Source organism: Equus caballus, chromosome 23 (assembly GCF_041296265.1).
Source record: "Equus caballus isolate H_3958 breed thoroughbred chromosome 23, TB-T2T, whole genome shotgun sequence".
In the NCBI taxonomy this organism is placed as follows: domain Eukaryota; kingdom Metazoa; phylum Chordata; class Mammalia; order Perissodactyla; family Equidae; genus Equus; species Equus caballus.
In genome coordinates this window covers 49,510,364-49,530,151 of record NC_091706.1, presented here as the reverse complement: position 1 = coordinate 49,530,151, position 19,788 = coordinate 49,510,364, and the positions used below count along the sequence as shown (strand labels likewise).

Sequence of the window (19,788 nt, the reverse complement as noted above, 5' to 3'; positions counted from 1 at the left end):
ACGAAAAGGGAAAGTAGTGTACGTATGGTCATGACCTAGGAAATTCCTTATTAATTATCTCCTTTGAAGGAAATAAAACATTCATTAAATAATTATACTATTTTGGAATTTTAACCCTTTGGCTCAGTGCAGCTATAAAATTTCTGGCTATTTATAATTTCTGTTTCTAATTAAATTTTCCTTTAAAAATGACTCTGTGTAATACTATGTCGTAGAAAAGATGCAAAACATAAGATTGAAAGAATGTTTGTTTTCTGTCATGAGTGTCTCTGTAAGGTGGTGTTTAGCCAATAGAAACTGGAAGGCCCATCATTGTCTTTCATTTCTTTCCGCGGCCAGTTGTAGAAGGGAAGAGATTCAAGCTTCAGTGAGTGAGGTAACTTTGCCTTTTTTAAACTAAATGTTGAACGTTGCCCATCATGTATAGCATCTCATTTCCATTCATCAGCATTCATTTACATATGAATGTCCTGAAAATAAGAGAATGTCTGTTTCTTTTGCAGTTGTACAAGTAGCAAATAAAAATACCGCCACAGTGTAAAATACTGATGTGTGTAGTGTAAACAATCTTAAAGTGAAACTCAGAACAGATACTCACAGTCTGGTCCTTTTTTTCTTTATGTGTAGAACCACTTTCCCTCTTCTTATCTTTGAAGACGTGATCTTAATTTAAACACTTTCTTGAAACATACTCTCTTCTGTTTATTCTAAAATTTACCACCTTTGTGTGTTGACAATGCTTGCGCCTTGAAAATTTAAGTCTGATAATGCTTTAATTTTGTTAGCAGAAAATACTAACAGTCTCTCCCTCAGGTTAGAAACTGTGCTATCATCATCTTAGAAGTTGGCTAAATTTATATTAAGGAACAATTAGGAAACAATTCCAAGAATTTGATGTTTAATAAAACAGGTTTTTCTCAAGAAACAAACATTAGGCTCCAGAATGCTGGGATGTAATACCACTTCTTCAACATCTCCCCTCCCTGTCTCAACGCTAACTAAATAAAATAAGCTTCGCCCTCCCTTCCCTTCCTATTTTGATAAGCTCTTTCTTTGGAACTCTGGTGGCTTTGCGAGAGTACTGTTTAATTAGAATCCAATTGTCAGCAGCTTCTCTTCCGCTGGGTGTGCTGAGAGACTTAAGTAAGTTTCCGTAAAGTAAATTCTGATGATGGCAGCTCGGGTTGCTGATTCAAGTTATTCCTTCTCTTCTGTGTCACTTTTGACGGATGGTACCTAATGCAATCAACCACAGGCCAAGAAAGCCTTTTCTTTGGTGCTGTTAGTAACTGGACCAGGAGTTCCCCTCCTCCCTTGATCTCTCCTTCAGACGCTCACTGCTTCCTGCCACCCCCACCAATCTGTCCTTCAGCCCAAATAGGAAAGCGAAAAGAACCTCGAGACAACTTAGGACAGGCTTTTCCTAAACCTCCATTTCCCAGTGGTGAAGCCGAAGCTGCCTCCCTTTGCGTGCGTTTTTGATAAATTTAAGAAGTCAAATCGCTGACACAGATAGATAATCCAAGTGTATAGGGTGAAGAGTTATAAATTAACACATTATTCCTCTTAATGTGAAATACTTGAGAATGCATTTTCTCAGTCCCCTGACATCTACCCGGTGAGGGCTCGCATTGTACTTTTCAAGTGGCATTGATTTGTTAAAGCGCTGAATTAGCATCTCAGGCCAGCTGCTTGATCCACTGTTGTGTCGTGGGGCTCCAGTTCCTCCCCTCTTCCCCAGCCATCCCTTTTTTTTCCTTCTGTCTCCCTTTCCCTGGTTCTTTTCAATTCGCTCCTTCCCATCTCATTCTTACTCTTTCTCTCTCATCCCCTTCTTTCCTGTTGCTTTTCTTCCAGTCTGTTTTCATCCCACACCATCTCTTTCCTTTTCTCTCCTGCCCTCCTTTATCCACACCTCTCCTTTCCCTTCTTATCTCCTTGCCTCTTAGGTTTGCCCTCAGGCAGGGTTCGAGTCTGCGGGCTGCCTGGGTGTGGGGGCAGTGCTGGATGCTTTAGGCAATCTCATAGCTCCAAGTGGACTCTTGGGAAGAATAAATTAACATATTTGTGCTCCTTGTAATAGAAGTTGGTGAGAAAAATCTCATCTCTTCTGCTTTCTAGAAATTAAAAGGTAAACTTGTATTTCTAAAGGTCATTTAACGTAGTAAGACTTTCTTTTGGTTGAAGGAAAATGAAAATCACCGATGGTTATCGTAGATTTGATTATCTCACCAAGTGTACGCAACTGAAAGATGTTAATATTTCTACAAAACTTTCAGATTTTTGCAACTTTTCGCATTTCAGTGAACTTACTGATTGGACATTCTTTTCTAGTAGGTTCTATATTGTTCTGATTCCACTTATTTGTATTGGTACAATTTCATATAAAACAGGATTTCCTCATTTTGATGCATCACTCTACCCTTGTAGTGAATAAATTATAAAATTGGTTAACAGTTTGTTTAGAAATGCAATGAGGTGGGTTATCACTTCTTTTAGCGCTGAAGTTCCAGAGGTCTTCAGAGGAAACGCATCACAACTGAGGGTTTAATAGCTGCAATGTGCCTGTTCACAGACCTTTGTTCTTTTCCTTCTCTGGATATTGGTCCAAGATACTTTGGGATCACTGTGTTGGTTAATTTCATATGAGGAAAAAAAAGTATATCTGTCTAGCCTTAAATAGAAATAATCCTCAGTAATTTTAATCTCAAGGCTTTATGTGGTGCTGTCTTCAATTTTACTAAGTTTCCCACTAGTAACATCAAAATTAGAATTTTAATTTACATTGATAATAAATCAGATTACTTAAAGAAATCAAATGTCTTTATTCCTGTGTTTTATATAGATTAAAATGACAGTTTGATTTCAGCATTTGCATTTTAAAATGGAAGTATTTCACATAGGTTTTTGATAATCTTTGCTTCTCTCTCGGGTTGATTTCCCACCGCCTGCTCCCCAAGTCAAATATAATTCCTTTTTTTAAAAAAAAAAAAGTAATTGCTGTTCTACTATCTAGAATTAGCATGGCTTGGCTAAGGTGAAGGGATTAGAATGACTTTTCAAGGCATGATAATGTCTGTTTAAAGAAAAAGAAAAAAGTCTTTTAACTAGGGCTTAAGACTAATTCCAGCTACTAAGGAGACAAAAATTACACTAAAGAAGACAATTTGGTTTTATTTTATATGTGCATGTTAACTTGCTTAGAGATCATCATTTTGTATTTTAGGGTATCTCTTAGATGAAATAAGATGTTCTTCATTTGTTACTGAGAAGAGGACAGGGCCTCACTCTAGGAGATTAAAGCTGAGCATCTTCTGCGTTTGGCAGCAGTAATCACAGTTCACCTGGCTGTAGTTCAGGGTCAGGGCAAGGAGGAGGGACTTGCTGCCTTTTAGAACTGCCTGTGACTCTTGTAACAGGACGAATAAGAAGACAAAATTATAGGGCAAGGCTGAAAGTGAACGTGCTCCATGTGAAAACAGTTAATGATCAGAAAAGAAAAAAAGTGAATAATCAGAAAAGTAAAAACTGGAAGGCATACCTTAGTATTGGGGGAGAAGTTGAGGATAAAGGAAAAAGGGATTTTGGGGACAAAGTTATAGTATCCGGTAACTTACAAAATTAATCAAAATTAATGCTGTTGTAATTGCTTATAAAGGGCCCAACTGACATCACAGCAGAGTTCAAGTATTTTTTAACTTTTAATGTGATTAATTTTTCATTTGTTGTGCATCTATTTTGCCTTGTTCCTTAGTTTGTCAGTGATGTTCCTTGAAGGCAGAAATCTGTGCACAAGTAATAAATCAATAAATGTAGGGTTTTGGGATCTGATTTGCTGCTTGTTTTGTTAGTCCTTTAGCCACATGAAACGGTTAAGTGTGGATGTTTTAGAATTCAACACCTTTGAGTTACTCTCTAAAATTCTCAGGAGAAATCAGAATTATTTCTGTTTTTGTATTTTGTAAGTCTAAATTAAATGTCACTTAAATGCGAAAGAACTGGCAGCTTTGATAAGTAGTCCCCAAAGCAAACCATTTTGTCAGTAATCATAACCTAATTATGAATGCAAATGCAAAGTTTGTTTTTTTAAAAAGTCCAAAACAAACAAAGGAAAAAGAAAAACAGACCCCTCCACCACACGGGGGGGAAAGCATCCCCACGCTTGAGACGTGAGACTTTCAGTAGTAGCAGCAATAATAAGAAAGAACCTTTGGCATCGGCCCAAGGCCTGTTGAGAGAGAGCAGCAAATGGCCTTCACAGTGTGTGGCTCTGCAGAAGTTCCAGAGTGACACATGCATCACAAGCCGGTCACAATGCGAGGGGTCAGGGGTCATGTTCAAGAGCAGGGTGTTGCTGGACAAGGCTGAGGAAGCAGAGGTGGCCCCTCTGTGCTCAGCGTGTGGGTCTGTGTACTCCTTTCCCGTCAAAGCTGGCCCAGCACGGCCAAAAAAGCCGTTCCTTGGCAGGGTTCGATGGCAGGATGATGTAGTCTGTTGTGACTAGTGCATTCCTTTCAGGTTAAACTAGGGAAATGGCATTGTGTTAAAATTCCAAGTCGCATGAATGTTTTATTGCCACAGTGCATTTAGCCCTCCAGGGGAGTGTGTGTGGCGGCAGCGGCGGTGGGGGTGGGGGTGGGGGCGGCGGTGGGGGTGGGGGTGGGGGCGGCGGTGGCGGTGGGGGCGGCGGTGGGGGTGGGGTGGGGTGGGGGTGGGTGACTTAGAAACTCAGGAACTATCAGAAGAACACTTCCCTTGGAAAATTTTACCCACCAGCGTGAAGCTGATTTGCTGTGATGGTCACTTAGAAGGGTTTCGCTTTTTCCTAAACCTTGGCTGTTTAAAGCCTTGCAGTCTGGACAATTAACAGCTGAAGAAAATATGACAAGACACACGCAAAAAGGTTGGGAGATAGAGAGGAGGAATGCGCCCGAAAGGAGCTGAGCTGCCTTCTCGTGTAAACTGGCCGAGCGGGGGCCCCCTCCCCCGGCCTGGGTCCCTGTCCCTGCCCTTCCCCAGGCTGTGTTTTGCTGTCTGCCTGAAGGCCAGGAGTGATCTGTTAACCTTGCACCACTGACTGGGAGGCCACTGCCGCTCATGGTACTGTATGTTACCATTCGTACTCCCTCATTCCTTTTCACTGGCTGGTTTGGGTTTTTTTTGTTTTTTTTTTTTTTTAACCATTTCTCTCTAATACCGGTTTATATTCGTCAGAGGGATACAATTTTGGAATGCAGAAGGTCCGAGTTTATAACAAAACAAACTTAAGGATGGTACTTTTTTTTTCCCCTTGGTGTTTAGAAGGGCTGAGCCGAGCCATTCTAATTCAATTGCAGCCAGAGGTTTCCAGTGTGATTTAAAATCAGGAATTCTGGAAATAGGACAGTTTAAAAGATGCCAGTTATCTGGGCTGTGGATCTGGTGAAGGGACTTGCTTGTGAGACCATGTGAGCATCTTCAGGGTTTTAGGACCTTTTCAGGCTCTGCAGTTGTCTCAGGTATACGCATTTTGCTGATTGCCCCCACCCCTGTCCCTCTCCAGGGGAAACTCTAGGCTTCCTCATTCACTGTTCCAGTTGTTTTGGGCTTCCAGTTACTCAGGGTGTATATGATCTGACTTCAATTGTAATTGTGCTTGTTTCATGTAACACTCAGGGCTGCTTCATGATTTGATCTGACTCAAATGAATTTATAATAGATTGAAATGTGGACGTATGGAACAGCCTTCTGATTTTCTATTGTGACTTTATAAAATATTCCCGCAGTTCATTTTTTCCCAATGTCTAGGAGAAACATGGATTATTTTGGGCTTACCTATGGAAGGATGTCATAATAGTTTGAATTTTAGTTTTGAATTGCCTTTCTATTTCTCTTCACTTTCAAACCTTAATACTTTCTTTGTTTTCATGTTCTTGTGATGTGTCATTTTCTCTTCCTTAATAGTGCACATATATATACACACACAGAGTTGTGTATGTGTGTGTGCGCCTGTGTGTGCAGCTACACTCTGATAACTTCCAAAAGATGCAGGGGAAAACTTGTAGAGTTGTTAAACTACGATAGTTTTCCATTGATAAGTTATTTTTTACAATGTTATGTGACAGAAATTTAACTCAAGAATGTACCACAAAAAAGTAAACTATGGGTGGGTTTGTGTGCCCTGTTTATAGAGGTTTTGGTACATGATTTATGTATTTCTATAAAACGATGATTTTGTCAAGATAGACCTCCTGAGTTTAATCTGATTAACGCTGTCTGTTTGATGGTTTGCTCTTTATAAACAGATAGATTCATATTGTTTATGGGAGGTCTTAAACCAACAAGCAGTCAACTCTATGGCAAAATCAAGATTTATGTATGGACTTGGCACTTCAAATTTTAGACGAATTCATTGGATATTTTCCCTTACATTCTAGAGAACACTCGCTTTAAGAATTATTTCTTTTTACTCTGTTGGGTTGTAGTAAAGTAATGATGGGGGTTTTCTTTGGGTGATTTTTGTTTTAATTTTAAATTTTAAAGTGCAGCTTTCAGAAGAATATTAAACTTGCTTGGTGCTAGTTTTGTTTTTTTTCTTGCAGCCAATTTCAAAATTAATTCTTTTTCCTAAATAGTAGAAAAACTTAATAGTGCCACATTAAGAAGAAAATCTATCATGTACATTTAGATTACCTAAAAATGTATTTGTTATCCTGATCGTGGAAGCAGTTTTTCATTGTAAAAAGGATGTAGTTGTATTCTCCCCTTTCCAATTTGATTTATTAAAAATTTCCTTTCATAATCCAAGAGGGAAAGAGTGGAATTACTCCAATATCATGTTTCTCTAATAAGAAAATTAAAATTGATTTAGGATTTTTTTCCCCTAAAAATTATGCTTTCTGAAAAATATCAATCTTTTTCTTTTAGCATTTTTCTGTTCCCATTGTACCAGATGTTATTGTTTGACATTGTAGAATTCTAGGGGGGCTTAAAACATTGGACCTGAGTTCAGATTCTAGTGTTCCCACTTATTAGTCTCGTGACCTTGGGTAAGTCACTTTGTCTCGAACCTTTATTTTCTTTAATTTTAAAATGAAGAAAAGAACACTTAGCTTGAGAATTTGTCAGGAAGATGAAATGAGACAACACATGTGAAGAAGCTCCAGTGCATAGTAGATATTCAGTAAACTGGAAGTCCCATTCTTTGAGCTTGCCCTGTGGCAAACTTGGGAAGCTTCAATTTTTGGAAACAAGGGGGTAAATTTAAATGTTTTAATTTCTTTAATTATCTATGGGAAAGGAGATATTAGGCATCGGCAGACAACTTGCTTTATTTCTGAGACTCTCTTGTGTCAACCATTAGTCTTGCATTTTTGCCACTTTGCAAATTCTCACCAGGTTGGCCTTCATGAATGTCAGCGTGATGCTGTTATTTCTGTGATATCAGTTGTGGCTAATGATAGACAACAGGCTAAGTTGGCAAATTCTGTTGGATTCTGTTTACCCTTGTATCATCAGTTCTAATCATTTCCTTGAATTGGAGCTTCTTGCCTTATTATATTCATTATCAGTAGCACTTTATGGTGGAGCTTGATGTTCAGTTTTACAGGTAAGACCCCTGCCTCTGTCCCCAGCTTTGTGAATATTCTCTTGTATTTATGGAATTAAGGTCACACTAAAGCTAATAGTATTTATACTTCTCAGTAGAATTAAATGAAATAGTAGCAAGCAACCTACACGTATATTGGGCAATATTTTATCTCCGTTTACAGTCTTGCTCAATGCCTTAAGTGTAGTTAAAGGCTTGGGAACTATTTGTTGAACCAAATGTGCTTCTTTTATTGTTTTTTAATCCCGAATTATGTTTTTATTGAAAGTAATTGTGTTCCCATGTGTAGTACATCAGTACTGTCATAGATGGTCTTTGATTAGCTTTGTTATTTTGCCTAATATATAGTGTCTTTCAGCCAACCCTAGTTTGAACATACTGCATCTTAAGATCTAACATAAATATTTGGCTTAGTGTTTATTTTCGCCTGTTACTTAGAGTAAAGGAATCAGGATCAAAAACTAATTATCTCATAGCTACCTCTTAGCTCACACAATGTGCTGGGGTTGGTACCCACGTGACCTATTCACTTATTATAAAAGCAATCTGGGCAGGTAGAATCATTTTCATTTTACAGACGAGGAAATAAAAGTCTAAAATGTGTATCCAGGAGGTTGACCCCAAAGTCTTTGCTTTTAAAAACTCTGTTACATTCTTCATCCATCTATAACTTAAGCTAGCTATGGAAAAAAAAATCTGTTGTAGAGCCCGCTGGTTTTTGTTTTTCCCCTTTCAAATTAAATTTTACAAGGAAGCTGATATGTAGAACTGATAAAAATTAGAGCTGCTCTAGAGGAAAAGAGGCACAGCTGCAGAGTCCTACTTTCTAGCCTCTACGAGGATCCATGGAATACGTGGTTAGAAAACTGTAGCCTCATGGCCCCATATCCCCAGAAAACACGACAGGGCAAAACCTCAGCTTCCCCATCTGGGAGTTGAAGGGTTTGTGTATCTTGAGTTTGGAGGTGCAATTGGGGGAATTCACAGGAAAAGCTAATCACTGCACAATTTGAAAAGAGAATATATCTAAGAGAAAAATACTGTGGGGTAAATAATCAATGTAAAAAAATTACAGTTATATCGTACAGCTTTTCACATGTTAATTTTTGGGGCACAGAGTTTGTTTATAGCAGTGAAATAATTCTATAGTGGGAAAAAAACCAAGTCACAGTTTTATGTCCAGTTGGACTCCGTGTCTACAGATGTATACAGATTCTACTTCAGTTTGAAAATCTTAAAAAGTTTTTGTGCTCCATATAATGGTATAACATATATATAAATAGATATGCATATCATATGTATATGCATATATGTGTAAATGTAAGGATGGAGAATATGGATAGGTTTAACTCAGAAAATAATGTAAAAAACATACTATTTAAAAGAAATTGCTTTTAAAACAAATTAATTGATGTGGTAATTTTGTAATATCTTTACAAACCAGGAATTTCAAGTTTTCTCACCTGCTAGATTTATATTGAGATTTTATACAGTACTTCGTTAGAAATACAATTTCTATTTCATGAGCATGGGGGAGTTCAGACTTTTGAGTCAGATGTATCTGCATTTGAAGTGATCTCTTCTTTATGAGAGTTTGGAAAAGTTATATAACCTCTCTGAGCCTCAGTTACTTCATTTATAAAATGAGGTTGGAAATGATGCCTGTGAAGTTTGGCACAGAGAGGGTGAGCTGTGTTGGTTCTTTTAGCAATGTCTTCTTCTGTCGTTCCTGTTGTAGTTTGTAAGCCTTTTGCAGTGTTGACTTAACATCTCTTTATCAGTGGTGGTACAGGTTCTTAATAATTGTATCCTGTACATCCTTGGCCTTTTCAGTTACCAGTTTAAAAAACAGTTGTGCCAATCTTGCAGAAGCTTACTTTTGTTGAAGAAAATGAGGGTGGAGAAAAATCTCTCCTCTCTTACTCTTCACTGAGAATCAGTCACTGAGCAGCATAATTCTAAAATCTTATGTGGCTTTTGGGTACTTTATGAACCTTTTTATGGGAACCCAGAAGCAAGACGCTGATTGAATTAATACATTTCCTTCAAGGGACTGTTTGTTAACCTCTCCTCTTCCTCCTAACCCATGCATGCTTTTCTCAGGGACTTTTTTGATCCAATACTGAGATTGCCACGTATAGTGAGGATGCCAGTCCATAGATATGCACTTTATTGGTAAACCTAAGAGCCTGTCTTTTAAAAAAAAAATTATTATTTCACAGAACGTGAAGTCTTTTGCTTTCTGATTGGCCCCGAACTAACATCTGTTGTCAATCTTTCTTTTGTTTTGTTTTGTTTTTTTCTTCTTCTCCCCAAAACCCCCCAGTACATAGTTGTATATTCTAGTTGTAGGTACTTCTGGTTCTGCTGTGTGGGACGCTGCCTTAGCATGGCTTGACGAGCGGTGCTAGGTCTATGCCCAGGATTGGAACCGGTGAAACCCTGGGCTGCCTAAGTGGAGCGTGCAAGCTTAACCCCTCAGCCACAGGGCTGGCCCCGAGCCTTTCTGTTTTTTTTTAGTTTATTTTTTTGGGGAGGAAGATTCACCCTTGAGCTAACATCCATTGCCAAACCTCCTCTTTTTCTCTTTTTGCTTGAGGAAGATAAGCCCTGAGCTAACATCTGCACCCGTCTTCCTCTACAGCTACAGTGTGTCTGATGAGTGGAGCAGGTCCACACTCAGGATCTGAACTCTTGAACCTGGAAGTGGAGTGCATAGAACTTTATCCACTCGGCCATGGTGCCATCCCCCTCTGTCTGTAAAACAAACAAAAAGGAAAAACCAGAACAGCAATAACAAAACCGAAAACCCTACCCAAACCAAAAACTTACCAAAACACCTTTATTTTCTGAAAAACCCACTGCTTTCTAAAATGCAGAATCTTAAACTTTGCACACTGATTTTAATTTTTAATAGCTGTAAACTTTTTTTTTTTTTTTACAGCTTTTGTAAAAATGATATGTATTTATTGTGCAGATCTGATGAAGAAAACTGCAAAGATGGGCTGGTCTGGTGGTGTAGTGGTAAAGTTCTTGTGCTCTGCTTTGGTGGCCTGGGGCTGGCAAGTTCGGATCCCCAGTGTGGACCTACGCACCGCTTGTCAAGCCATGCTGTGGTAGGCATCTCACATATAAAGTAGAGGAAGATGGGCACAGATTTTAGCTCAGGCCAATCTTCCTCTGCAAAAAGAGGAGGCTGGCGGCAGATGTTAGCTCAGGGCTAATCTTCCTCAGAAAGAAAAAAAGAAAACTACAAAGAGAGTAAAAAATATCTGAAAGAGTGCCATCAAGGAACCATTTTATAAACATCATTTTAGTCATCTTTCTTCATTTATGTGTACATACAGATGTGTTGATAGATACTAGTTACATAAAGGGATTATGGATATGTGACTGCCTTTTCTTTTTTGAATTGTGTCCTAGATATCTTTCCATGTCTGTAAACATAGATATCTGTCATAATTTTTAATGGATTTTTAGTATATCATTGTATCATAATTTCCTTAATGAGTTCTTGGTTTGTGGACATTGAGGTGTTGCCAGCTCTTTTCTTTTCTTTTCTTTTTTTAAAGGTTGGCACTTGAGCGAACATCTGTTGCCAATCTTCTTTTTATTTGCTTCTCCCCAGAGCCCCCCAGTCTGTAGTTGTATATCTAGTTGTGGGTCCTTCTAGTTGTTGCGTGTGGGATGCCGCCTCAGCACAGCTTGACTAGTGGTGCCATGTCCGCCCCCAGGGTCTGAACTGCCGAAACCCTGGGCCGCGAAGCGAAGCGTGCAAACTTAACCACTCAGCCATGCGGCCGGCCCCAGCCAGCTCTTTTCTTTTATAAAGAGTGGTGCTTCAATATGAACATTCTTTTTCACCCTTGTATTCATATTTCCTAAAGGTGAATTCTTGAAAGTGATGCTGCTGGGGGAAGAGGTATAATTTTGCACGCTTTAAACTGGGTTGGAAAACCTTTTCTGTAAAGGGCCAGACTGTAAATATTTTAGGCAGCCCTATGTTTTTCTGTAGCAACTATTTAACTCTGTGTTTGTAGCTGCAAACAGCCGTAGACTATATGTAAAGGAACAGGCCTGGCTGTAGTATTTCAGTGAAACTTAATTTACATACATAGGCAGCCAGGTAGCCTTTGGCTCTCCATTCCTCAGGCTGTAGTTGCCTACCCATGACTTGAAACAAAGTAGAAACTGATTAGGGATGGAAATTTACCTCCAGTTGGCTGTAAGCTGCTTTCATAGTATCTTAGAAATGTGTTCCTATCTCGGTGCAGTGTAGTGTACTGATTACTTTCTTTCTAGGTATTTGGTAATCAATACCTGTTTTAAAGAGCTTATTAAAGCAGGTTTTCATACCTGCCCCTACTCCAAAGCCTAGTAAATTTTAAACTAAGAGGCTGTACATGCCAGTGTATATTTTTATCATTCTATAGATTTCAGCATATGTTGACAACTTGTGGGGCAGAGAAAGACCTCTTAAACTTATATTGTAGAGGAAATGTTGTGTATTTTCTCACCTGTAGGAGATTACTTTGATGGAGTAAGGTTCTAGAGGCATCCCTGAAGTAAGCTGGAAGGACAGTCCAGCAAGAGAAGTATAATTTCCACTGAAATATACCACAGATCAACAGAGTGACATTGAATTAGTTACTGAACCTTTACAGGCTATAAATTATACTCAAAAGAATGCTCTGTGCATAAATAGTAACCTCCTTGCATCTTGAATTTCTATAAAGTAGGAATTATTGGCCCCTAACTGCCTTAAGGGTATTTGTTGAGGATGAAGTGGAATAATGATATAGTTAAAAATCACTCTATTTGCAACATTGGGTCACTGGTGCCACTATGAATTTTAAGAGATTTATTTATTATTTATTTTGCATGTATTTGTTGGCTGTCTGCTGTGTGTAAAGCAGTGTGGTAGGTATGGGGGAATACAAAGAGAAGTAAGTTAGTTCTTGCTGTTAAGGAGAGAAAAACATGTATTTAAAGTATAAGGTTGTGAGGTGCTGTGAGCCCTAAGGATGGTTTAACACTGGGGAGGAGATCCCTTCTGCCTGGGACATCAGGAAACTTAGTTGACGTGGTGGCTTCAGGAAGTATGGAGATTTTCAAAAGTATAATGCTGGGGAGAGGATTCCAAAAAGAGCAGCATAAGAACTGTGTCAAATTAGGAAAGCCCAAAATCAGTGTGCGAGAGACATTAAATAATCTAGTTGGACTGTCTATTATGTATTTGTCACGAAGGAGGAGAAGACAAAGCTGGAAAACAGGGCAGAGTTAGATCGTAGAGGGCCTGGAAGGAACTGTAATTGGTAATTTGTGGGGGGACTCTAAACATCGTCTAGGAGAATATGTTTGACAGTTGGAGGGGTGGGATGATAAAGTTGGGATTATCACTTAAGGGTTATGGCAAAGGTCTGAGCATGCACTCGTTAGAAATGATCGGGAAGGAGAGAAATGATCTGGAAAGCGTGTGGGGGGACAGCTGACGAGACTGAAAGGGAAGAATGGACAAGCTTTCAGGATTTACTGGGCTCGGGAAATAAAGGGAAAGCTTTTAATCATGATCTATGGTTCTCAGTCTTTGTTAATGGGATTATGATGGTAACATTGCAAAGTACAGCAAAGGCAGGGGAGAGCTGGAGTAAAGAAAGATAGCAGTGAACTTGTTTGCTTTTTGGTTTAGCTCGACGTGTTAACTGAGTTTTTTGAAAATTTCTAGTGAAAGCTTGAAAGTACAGGACTAAAATCCACATGAGAGGAAAGAAATAGGGATTTGGGAGCACAGTTCTCGTACAGGTGGTAGATGAAACCTGGGGAGAGCATCATGTCACCAAAAGGAAGGCACATAGACAGAAAATAAAATGTATTTTATAGCATTACTTATCATTAGGTAAGTTGATGACACAAGTAGCGCTCTCTGTATGTGAAGCTACTAACGCCAAATAGAAACAAAAAAGAAAACCACTTTTTTTTAATAAATATTTTATTGTTTTTTTTTTTTTTTTTGAGGAAGATTAGCCCTGAGCTAACATCAGCCATCAATCCTCCTCTTTTTGTTGAGGAAGACCAGCTCTGAGCTAACATCCGTGCCCATCTTCCTCTACTTTATATGTGGGACGCCTACTACAGCATGGCTTGCCAAGCTGTGCCACGTCCGCACACGGGATCTGAACCGGTGAACCCCAGGCTGCTGAAGCATAACATGCGCACTTAACTGCTGCACCACTGGGCCAGACCCAGAAAAAACCGCGTATTTTATCATTTATAAAGCATTCTGTTGTCTACTAAGCTTCTCCTTGTAGTTTCTAAAGCCATATTTTACTCCTAGATTTTAGCAGTAAAATATGTTCAGTTTGGAAAAAATACCTTATAAGATCTCCAAGGAAAATAGAAGAACTTTTACTTGATCTTCTTACCACTTCCTGAGACCCTCAGTAATGAAGAGGTGCCATTGGTGGGAGAGATTTACATTCACCCTTTACCTGTCTGGTGCAGAATGCTGCCGCTTTTCATCCCTCCCACACGTCATGGCAGTTGAGACCAGTGCACTGGGGATGGGGGCGTGGGTGTTCCATAGAAATCAACTTTGTATGTTTTTGTGCGTTTTCTCGTTTGGTCTGGGGTCCTCAGCAGGCTTGGAGGGGGAATTGTGCAGTACACAGTGTGAGTTGGCAAAGTTTCTGCTGTGTGGAGCAGCAGGATGGAATCTGCTTCCCCATTTCTTTTCTTTTCTTAACATTACCTGTGTTTGGACTTTGCATGCAAAGAAAACCAAGTTGATTCATTGATCTTCAGCATGCTACTTTACGAGCCTTGGCAGCCTGGTAAGAGCTCCCGTGGCCCTCCTGTTTACAGCAGGAGGAATTCCTCTGGTCTGTTGGTATGATCTGTGGCCTTCCTTCAGGCTCACTCTTCAGAGTAAGTCTAACTCATGTAAAATGGGGTAAGGGGCTAGTCCAGAGGAGTATGCAGCTGTAACCAACCACTGTGCATTAAATCTAGTGTTATGAGCTTGTTGTATTTCATCTCTTAAACCATGTATAGCTAAACTTTTTTTTTTTTAATCATAGTAGGTTTATTGTAGGTGGTTCAATGGGTAACTTGAAATGTTGAGGGTTTTTTGGGGGGGTAATATCTGTTCTCTTGCTAATTGGCACATAATACATTCTTCTATCATATTTCATTCCTCCTACTCCCTTTTGTACTTTCTCACATACTTTTTTCAATCACCTTTTTCTCTTCAGTGTATTAAATTTAGGGAGGAAACCCCCCCCTTTTGATTTGTCCCATTTTTTGCCTCTGATGAAGATCCAGTTAAATGCACCTGTTTTCTTCCAAAGTGAACTCTTCTAAAAAAAATGCCAACCCCTCAAAAAAGACCAATTTGGTGGCTTGGTGATCATTACTTGGCAGCAAGCTCTTTCTCCTGATTAGAGACAGTTAAATTCATCCTCATTCCTGATTGCTATGGAAAAGCAGGGAGAGAAGCTGGGTGGTGCAAACCCAGTGGCTGAGTTCAAGGGGACCTGGATAATTTTGAAGTGATTCTAGATTAAATGCCAAAGTTAATGTCTGTCCCCAAATCATTTCCTTCTGATGATGGCAGCATATGTGGAGTTGGCCATACCACTGCTCCTTACGTGGCTTGCTCATTTTGGCTTTCTCTCTTAAGAGTCTCCTTTCTTAACTCTCCTCTTTCCTTCTGAGTGAGATTTTGGGAGATCCTGGATCTTATTTCCTGGTGTAGGTTCCTTCCTTCTTCCCTCAGTTTTTTCTTTTTTTTTGTTTTTATAGGCCTGTCTCTTCTAAAACTAAGTCTTCGGCTAGAGAGCTTTTGCCTTACCAGTTCTTTATTGATTCTCTAGTTTATTTAGGCTAGCGGTTCTCAAAAACTGCTCACTAAAAGCAAATGGCTGGCTTGTCAGAACCCCTAGTGCTTCTGTCACAGTAGGTCTCAGGTGGGGCCTGCAGATGCATTCCAAACAAGTTCCCAGGTGGTGCTAATAATGTTCCCTGGCTGAGGAGGACACCTCGAACCACTGACTTAGTCTGTGGGTTTTGTCTATCAGTTTGCTGCCTTTGTTTTTTTTCCCCAAAAGGATAAGATTTCTTCAGATCTTTTTCACTCCTGTTCCCTGGAAGCTCCTTATTTTTCTTTCACTAGCATGAAAGAGAACTCAGAAAGTTGCCTCGTGTTTTAATTGTGCCGGGCTTGGTTGGGGCAGCATTGGCGAAGACTGAAATGTGCCACTTCCCTCCACTTCCCCCAACGAAGACACTAATGGCCAGTCTCTCAGAGCCTAGACAGATCTTTATTATCCTTCTCGGCACATTCTAGGACGCCCTCTAAAAGTCGATTGAGCTGGCTCCTGATTGAAGCTCATTGAATAGGTATAATTTTTAGTTTCCCTAATTGCTTATAATATTCCTTTGACACTTGAGGTTTGCTTCCGTCTCCCCCAGATTCCTTCCCTCACTGTCTCAAACTTCTCGGCCCTCGTGGGAGTGGCGTGCTGTGGGGGATTACCCGGGGAAGGAGCATTTCTAATACCCTGTTCACCAGATGCTTTGCCTATGTTGTCTCCTTCAGCCTTGCCAACTCTACATGGTAAATATGATTATTCCCATTTTACAGATGCAGGAGATAAGGCTCTGACTTGGTGAGTAACTGATCAGCTTTACAAGATACTGCAGCGGGGAGTTAAACAGAAGTTGAATTCCAAAGACTTTTCACAGTACCTGCCTTTAGCATGATTGGAGTTGAGCCTAGAGGGCAGAAAGAAAGTTAACCTGGGCATATTTAAGCCTACTTGAAATTTCACTTAAGGCCTGTCATCCAACGTCGCGATGTAGTGCCCGTAAGCAACAACCTGGAATGTTCAGTTTCCAAAATACTGAATTACGAGAATGATTGCAAACCAATTGAAAGTAATCTATTTCTGCACTGTAATTATAAAGCCCACCCATGGCACAGGTACAAATAACTTCATTCTCATTTTCTTCAGTGCTAAAACCCACATAAAAGAAGAGTTGGGGGGCCGGCCCCGTGGCTGAGTGGTTAAGTTCTCGCGCTCCGCTTTGGTGGCCCGGGGTTTTGCCGGTTTGGATCCTGGGTGCGAACATGGCACTGCTCATCAGGCCATGTTGAGGCAGTATCCCACATGCCACAACTAGAAGGACCCACAACTAAAATATATAACTATGTACTGGGGGGATTGGGAGAGAAAAAGCAATTAAAAAAAAAAAAAGTGGAGAAATAAACTGTGAAATGGTAGGAGACTTTCCTAGTAAAACACTAGGTTGGTAGTTGACAGAACTTTGTCTTGATTTCAGTTCTATCCATTTTAGCAAATGTGGAGGACAACCATAGTTATAGGCCTCAGTTTTCTTATTTAAGAATAAAAAGAGTGCAGTGGAAATTTCCTCCCCCCCTTACTTGTCTGATGTGGGAACTAATAAATATTATGTGTAAAGCCCTTTGAGCCTTCTGGAAGAAAGATTCTATGTAATTTTAGCATTATTCATGGTCCATTAGGCTCCTCAGGGTGTCACCAGGGAAGAGAGATTTTTACCTTTTATCCCACATTTCACAGTACAGAAACAAGGTATTTTTGTTGTTGTTTGTGGCTGTGAAAATCTCCTGTAATTGTACCTGCAGAGGTTGCTCCTGACACGGAGCCTAGGGCCCTGTTCTTTGGCAGCTCACCCAAGAGGACCAGCTCCCGGGGTGGAAAGAGAGAGAACCGCAGACAGTTCCTGGCTCCCGTGAGGATGCCCTGGCTCCCCCCCCCCATCCCCCAGCCCCCCATCATCTTCTGTGTCTGTCACCCTGTTGAGGAGCAGAATCACATGCTTGACCCTTTTCCCTTTTCTCATCCTGATCCTGTCCATTGTTCTGGGATGACTCCAAAGGAGACTGTCTGCTGTCCCTGTCAGTCCTTCTCCTGTAACATACCTCTCATCCTTGTCGTGTTCCTGTTGATACAACCCTGCCTCGTCTAAGGCCTCTATAAGAACGTGCGTATTTCTGACCATTCTGTACTGGAAAACGGATAAATACTGTTCCAACTCACCAGTACTGGCGATCAGCATGCGTTGTTTTCATTCTTAAGCTTTAGGTCCTATATTATACTTGTCCCTTCTGAGTCTTACTTAGCCTGGGGTTTCATGGCTGAAGAAGTGTAGGCCTGGAATGCTGTCTTCTAGTTAAACTGTAGCCTGAAAAATTAAGATGTAAGTTAACTGCCGATCCGCCGCCCTAGCTCACCTGACTTTTCAGTTTCTGCTTTATTTAGCAGTCGTATCTCCATCGCGTACATCTCCATCTTCTCAGTGTTTAGTAAGGAATTTCTTAATCGGCTCTTTCTCATGAGGGCTCCTGGCTAGCTTATTGTCAGATCCATTGCACTTAACGGTCTTCCTGAATTCTTTGCGTTATCTAACTAATTTTTCCTCTTGCTGCTGGGCATGGTCGAACCACTGAAATTAGGCTAAAGTTCTATCAGTGTTTTTCTCTGGCTTGCAATATGACAGACTTATACGCAGTCATGTCCCTGAGCCCTCCGATGGGATTCTTTTTTGGGTTTTCTCTCTCCCTCTCTCTCTCTTTTTTAAAACCAGTTTTCTATCCGTTCTTTTCCAAGTTCTTCTTGGGTTCAGATGGTTTGCCTTATCCCCTCACTGCTAGACTGAAGCCAGCGAAACACATGCACTTCTGAACTGACCTGGGTTGTGGCCAGCTTCACTGAAGAGACTTGAGCTGACATGGAAGTTAGTTTGTTTATTTAGGCTGTGACTTTTATAGCGCCCATCAGGCAAGTGCCTACCTGAATGTTTAATGTTTAAAAATAAAATTAAATTTCAGATGGGAAGAGAAGCAGCCCAGGCTCTATCAGCCCTTTTCTTGCTAATACGTTTCTTTTCCCGAGTTCTCATTTCTGTGCCTCTTTCTTTCTTCCTTTGTCCCCTTTGTCACACCCACCTTCTATCCCCATTCCCTTCAGATATTTTGAACGGTAACTCCCATTTACAATGTGGGGCTTTTTCTGTCCTCTTTTTCAGAAGTCTAGTCCCTAACAGTCTTTATGGTGTGATCTCAGTAAACAAAGAGCGTGCGCGCACGTGTGCATGTGCGTGTGTGTGTGTGTGTGTGTGTAGGAAGCCTGCCATATTTCCTCCCTGCCCCACAGAAAATGTGTTTTCTGGAAGCCCTTTTGACACTGAAGTGAGTGCCCACTGGCCCTCCCTTGCTGAAGTCTCCTGAGAGGAGAGAGAGAGAGAGGCCTTTATGCTTGTTGTCATATCTTTTGTTTCTGCTGATTATACACAAAGTAAGTTGTAAATAGCTCTCACACACCATGATTCCTTTGAGGTCTGTGCAGGAGGGGAGCTGTGCACTCAGCTTCAGCTCCCCCGGGGACTGCAGAGGGTCCCTTCTGAGGCCTCTTACTTCCTGTTACAGCACCAGCAGACTGGAATTTAGATGGAGAGGAGACGATTACCATCCCATAATTAAACCTATGGCAGAATGTTTAGAAATATTCACCCATCACTTTAGTATTTTTCTTTCTTTTTAACTTAAGTGTTTTTATTACTTTAAAAGCAAAATATATCAAGTTCAAAAAAGAATGAAAAGCGAAAAATCCCCTTAATCTTACTTCTTTTCGGAGATAAAAATCAATGTGAACATTTTGTGAAAATCATTGTAGAGCTTTGTTTTAAAGTATGGCATTGAGACAGATAAAATGGATAAAATTGGAATTCCCCAAATCAATTTAATTTTATATTCCAATGAAAACGGTGGTTAGGTACACACCATATTTTATTCTCTTAATTTAAAATGGAGTAATGATAAAAGGTTAGACAATTTATATCTGCTGTTTCTGTCAGTCATTTTTTTGATCGCTTATAGCTAACTGGCTAACTCCTGAGGCTTCTAAATCAAAAGGCCTAATTGTCTAGGTGTGCCGTTATTAACTAATTAGGTTATCAACTTTTATATCCTTTGTATTTTCCTTGGTGCATTTTGATGAATTAGGAAACAGAGCTTGTCTTTCCTTTAATTTTTTTTCTCTGATAATTAACAACACTAATTGTGGTAGATGGGGTGGGGAGCATTATTAGATGATGAACCCATCAGTGAAGCTGTGCTGTTTTGGTTTGAAACTCAATTTCCTCATCTTTACAATATGGGA

General features: G+C 40.1%; 1 protein-coding gene across 17 annotated transcripts in view; it reads left to right on the top strand.

The window, feature by feature from the left end:
- BNC2 (basonuclin zinc finger protein 2) overlaps nt 1-19,788 on the top strand; it is a 416,579-nt gene that overhangs the window by 146,477 nt on the left and 250,314 nt on the right. Inside the window, exon 1 of one of the 17 annotated variants that reach the window (XM_070248224.1) lies at nt 4,340-4,518. The exons of 11 other annotated variants lie outside the window; for them this stretch is intronic. Coding sequence is in view for 4 of the 6 variants with exons in the window: in XM_023627399.2 (XP_023483167.2) it covers nt 5,098-5,100 (3 nt within the window). In the remaining 2 variants the exon portion in view is untranslated. Of the gene's footprint in view, nt 1-4,339; nt 4,519-4,685; nt 5,101-19,788 lie in introns of those variants that run through there. 5 more of the 17 variants (XM_070248225.1, XM_023627399.2, XM_070248223.1 and 2 more) reach the window with 5 other exon arrangements.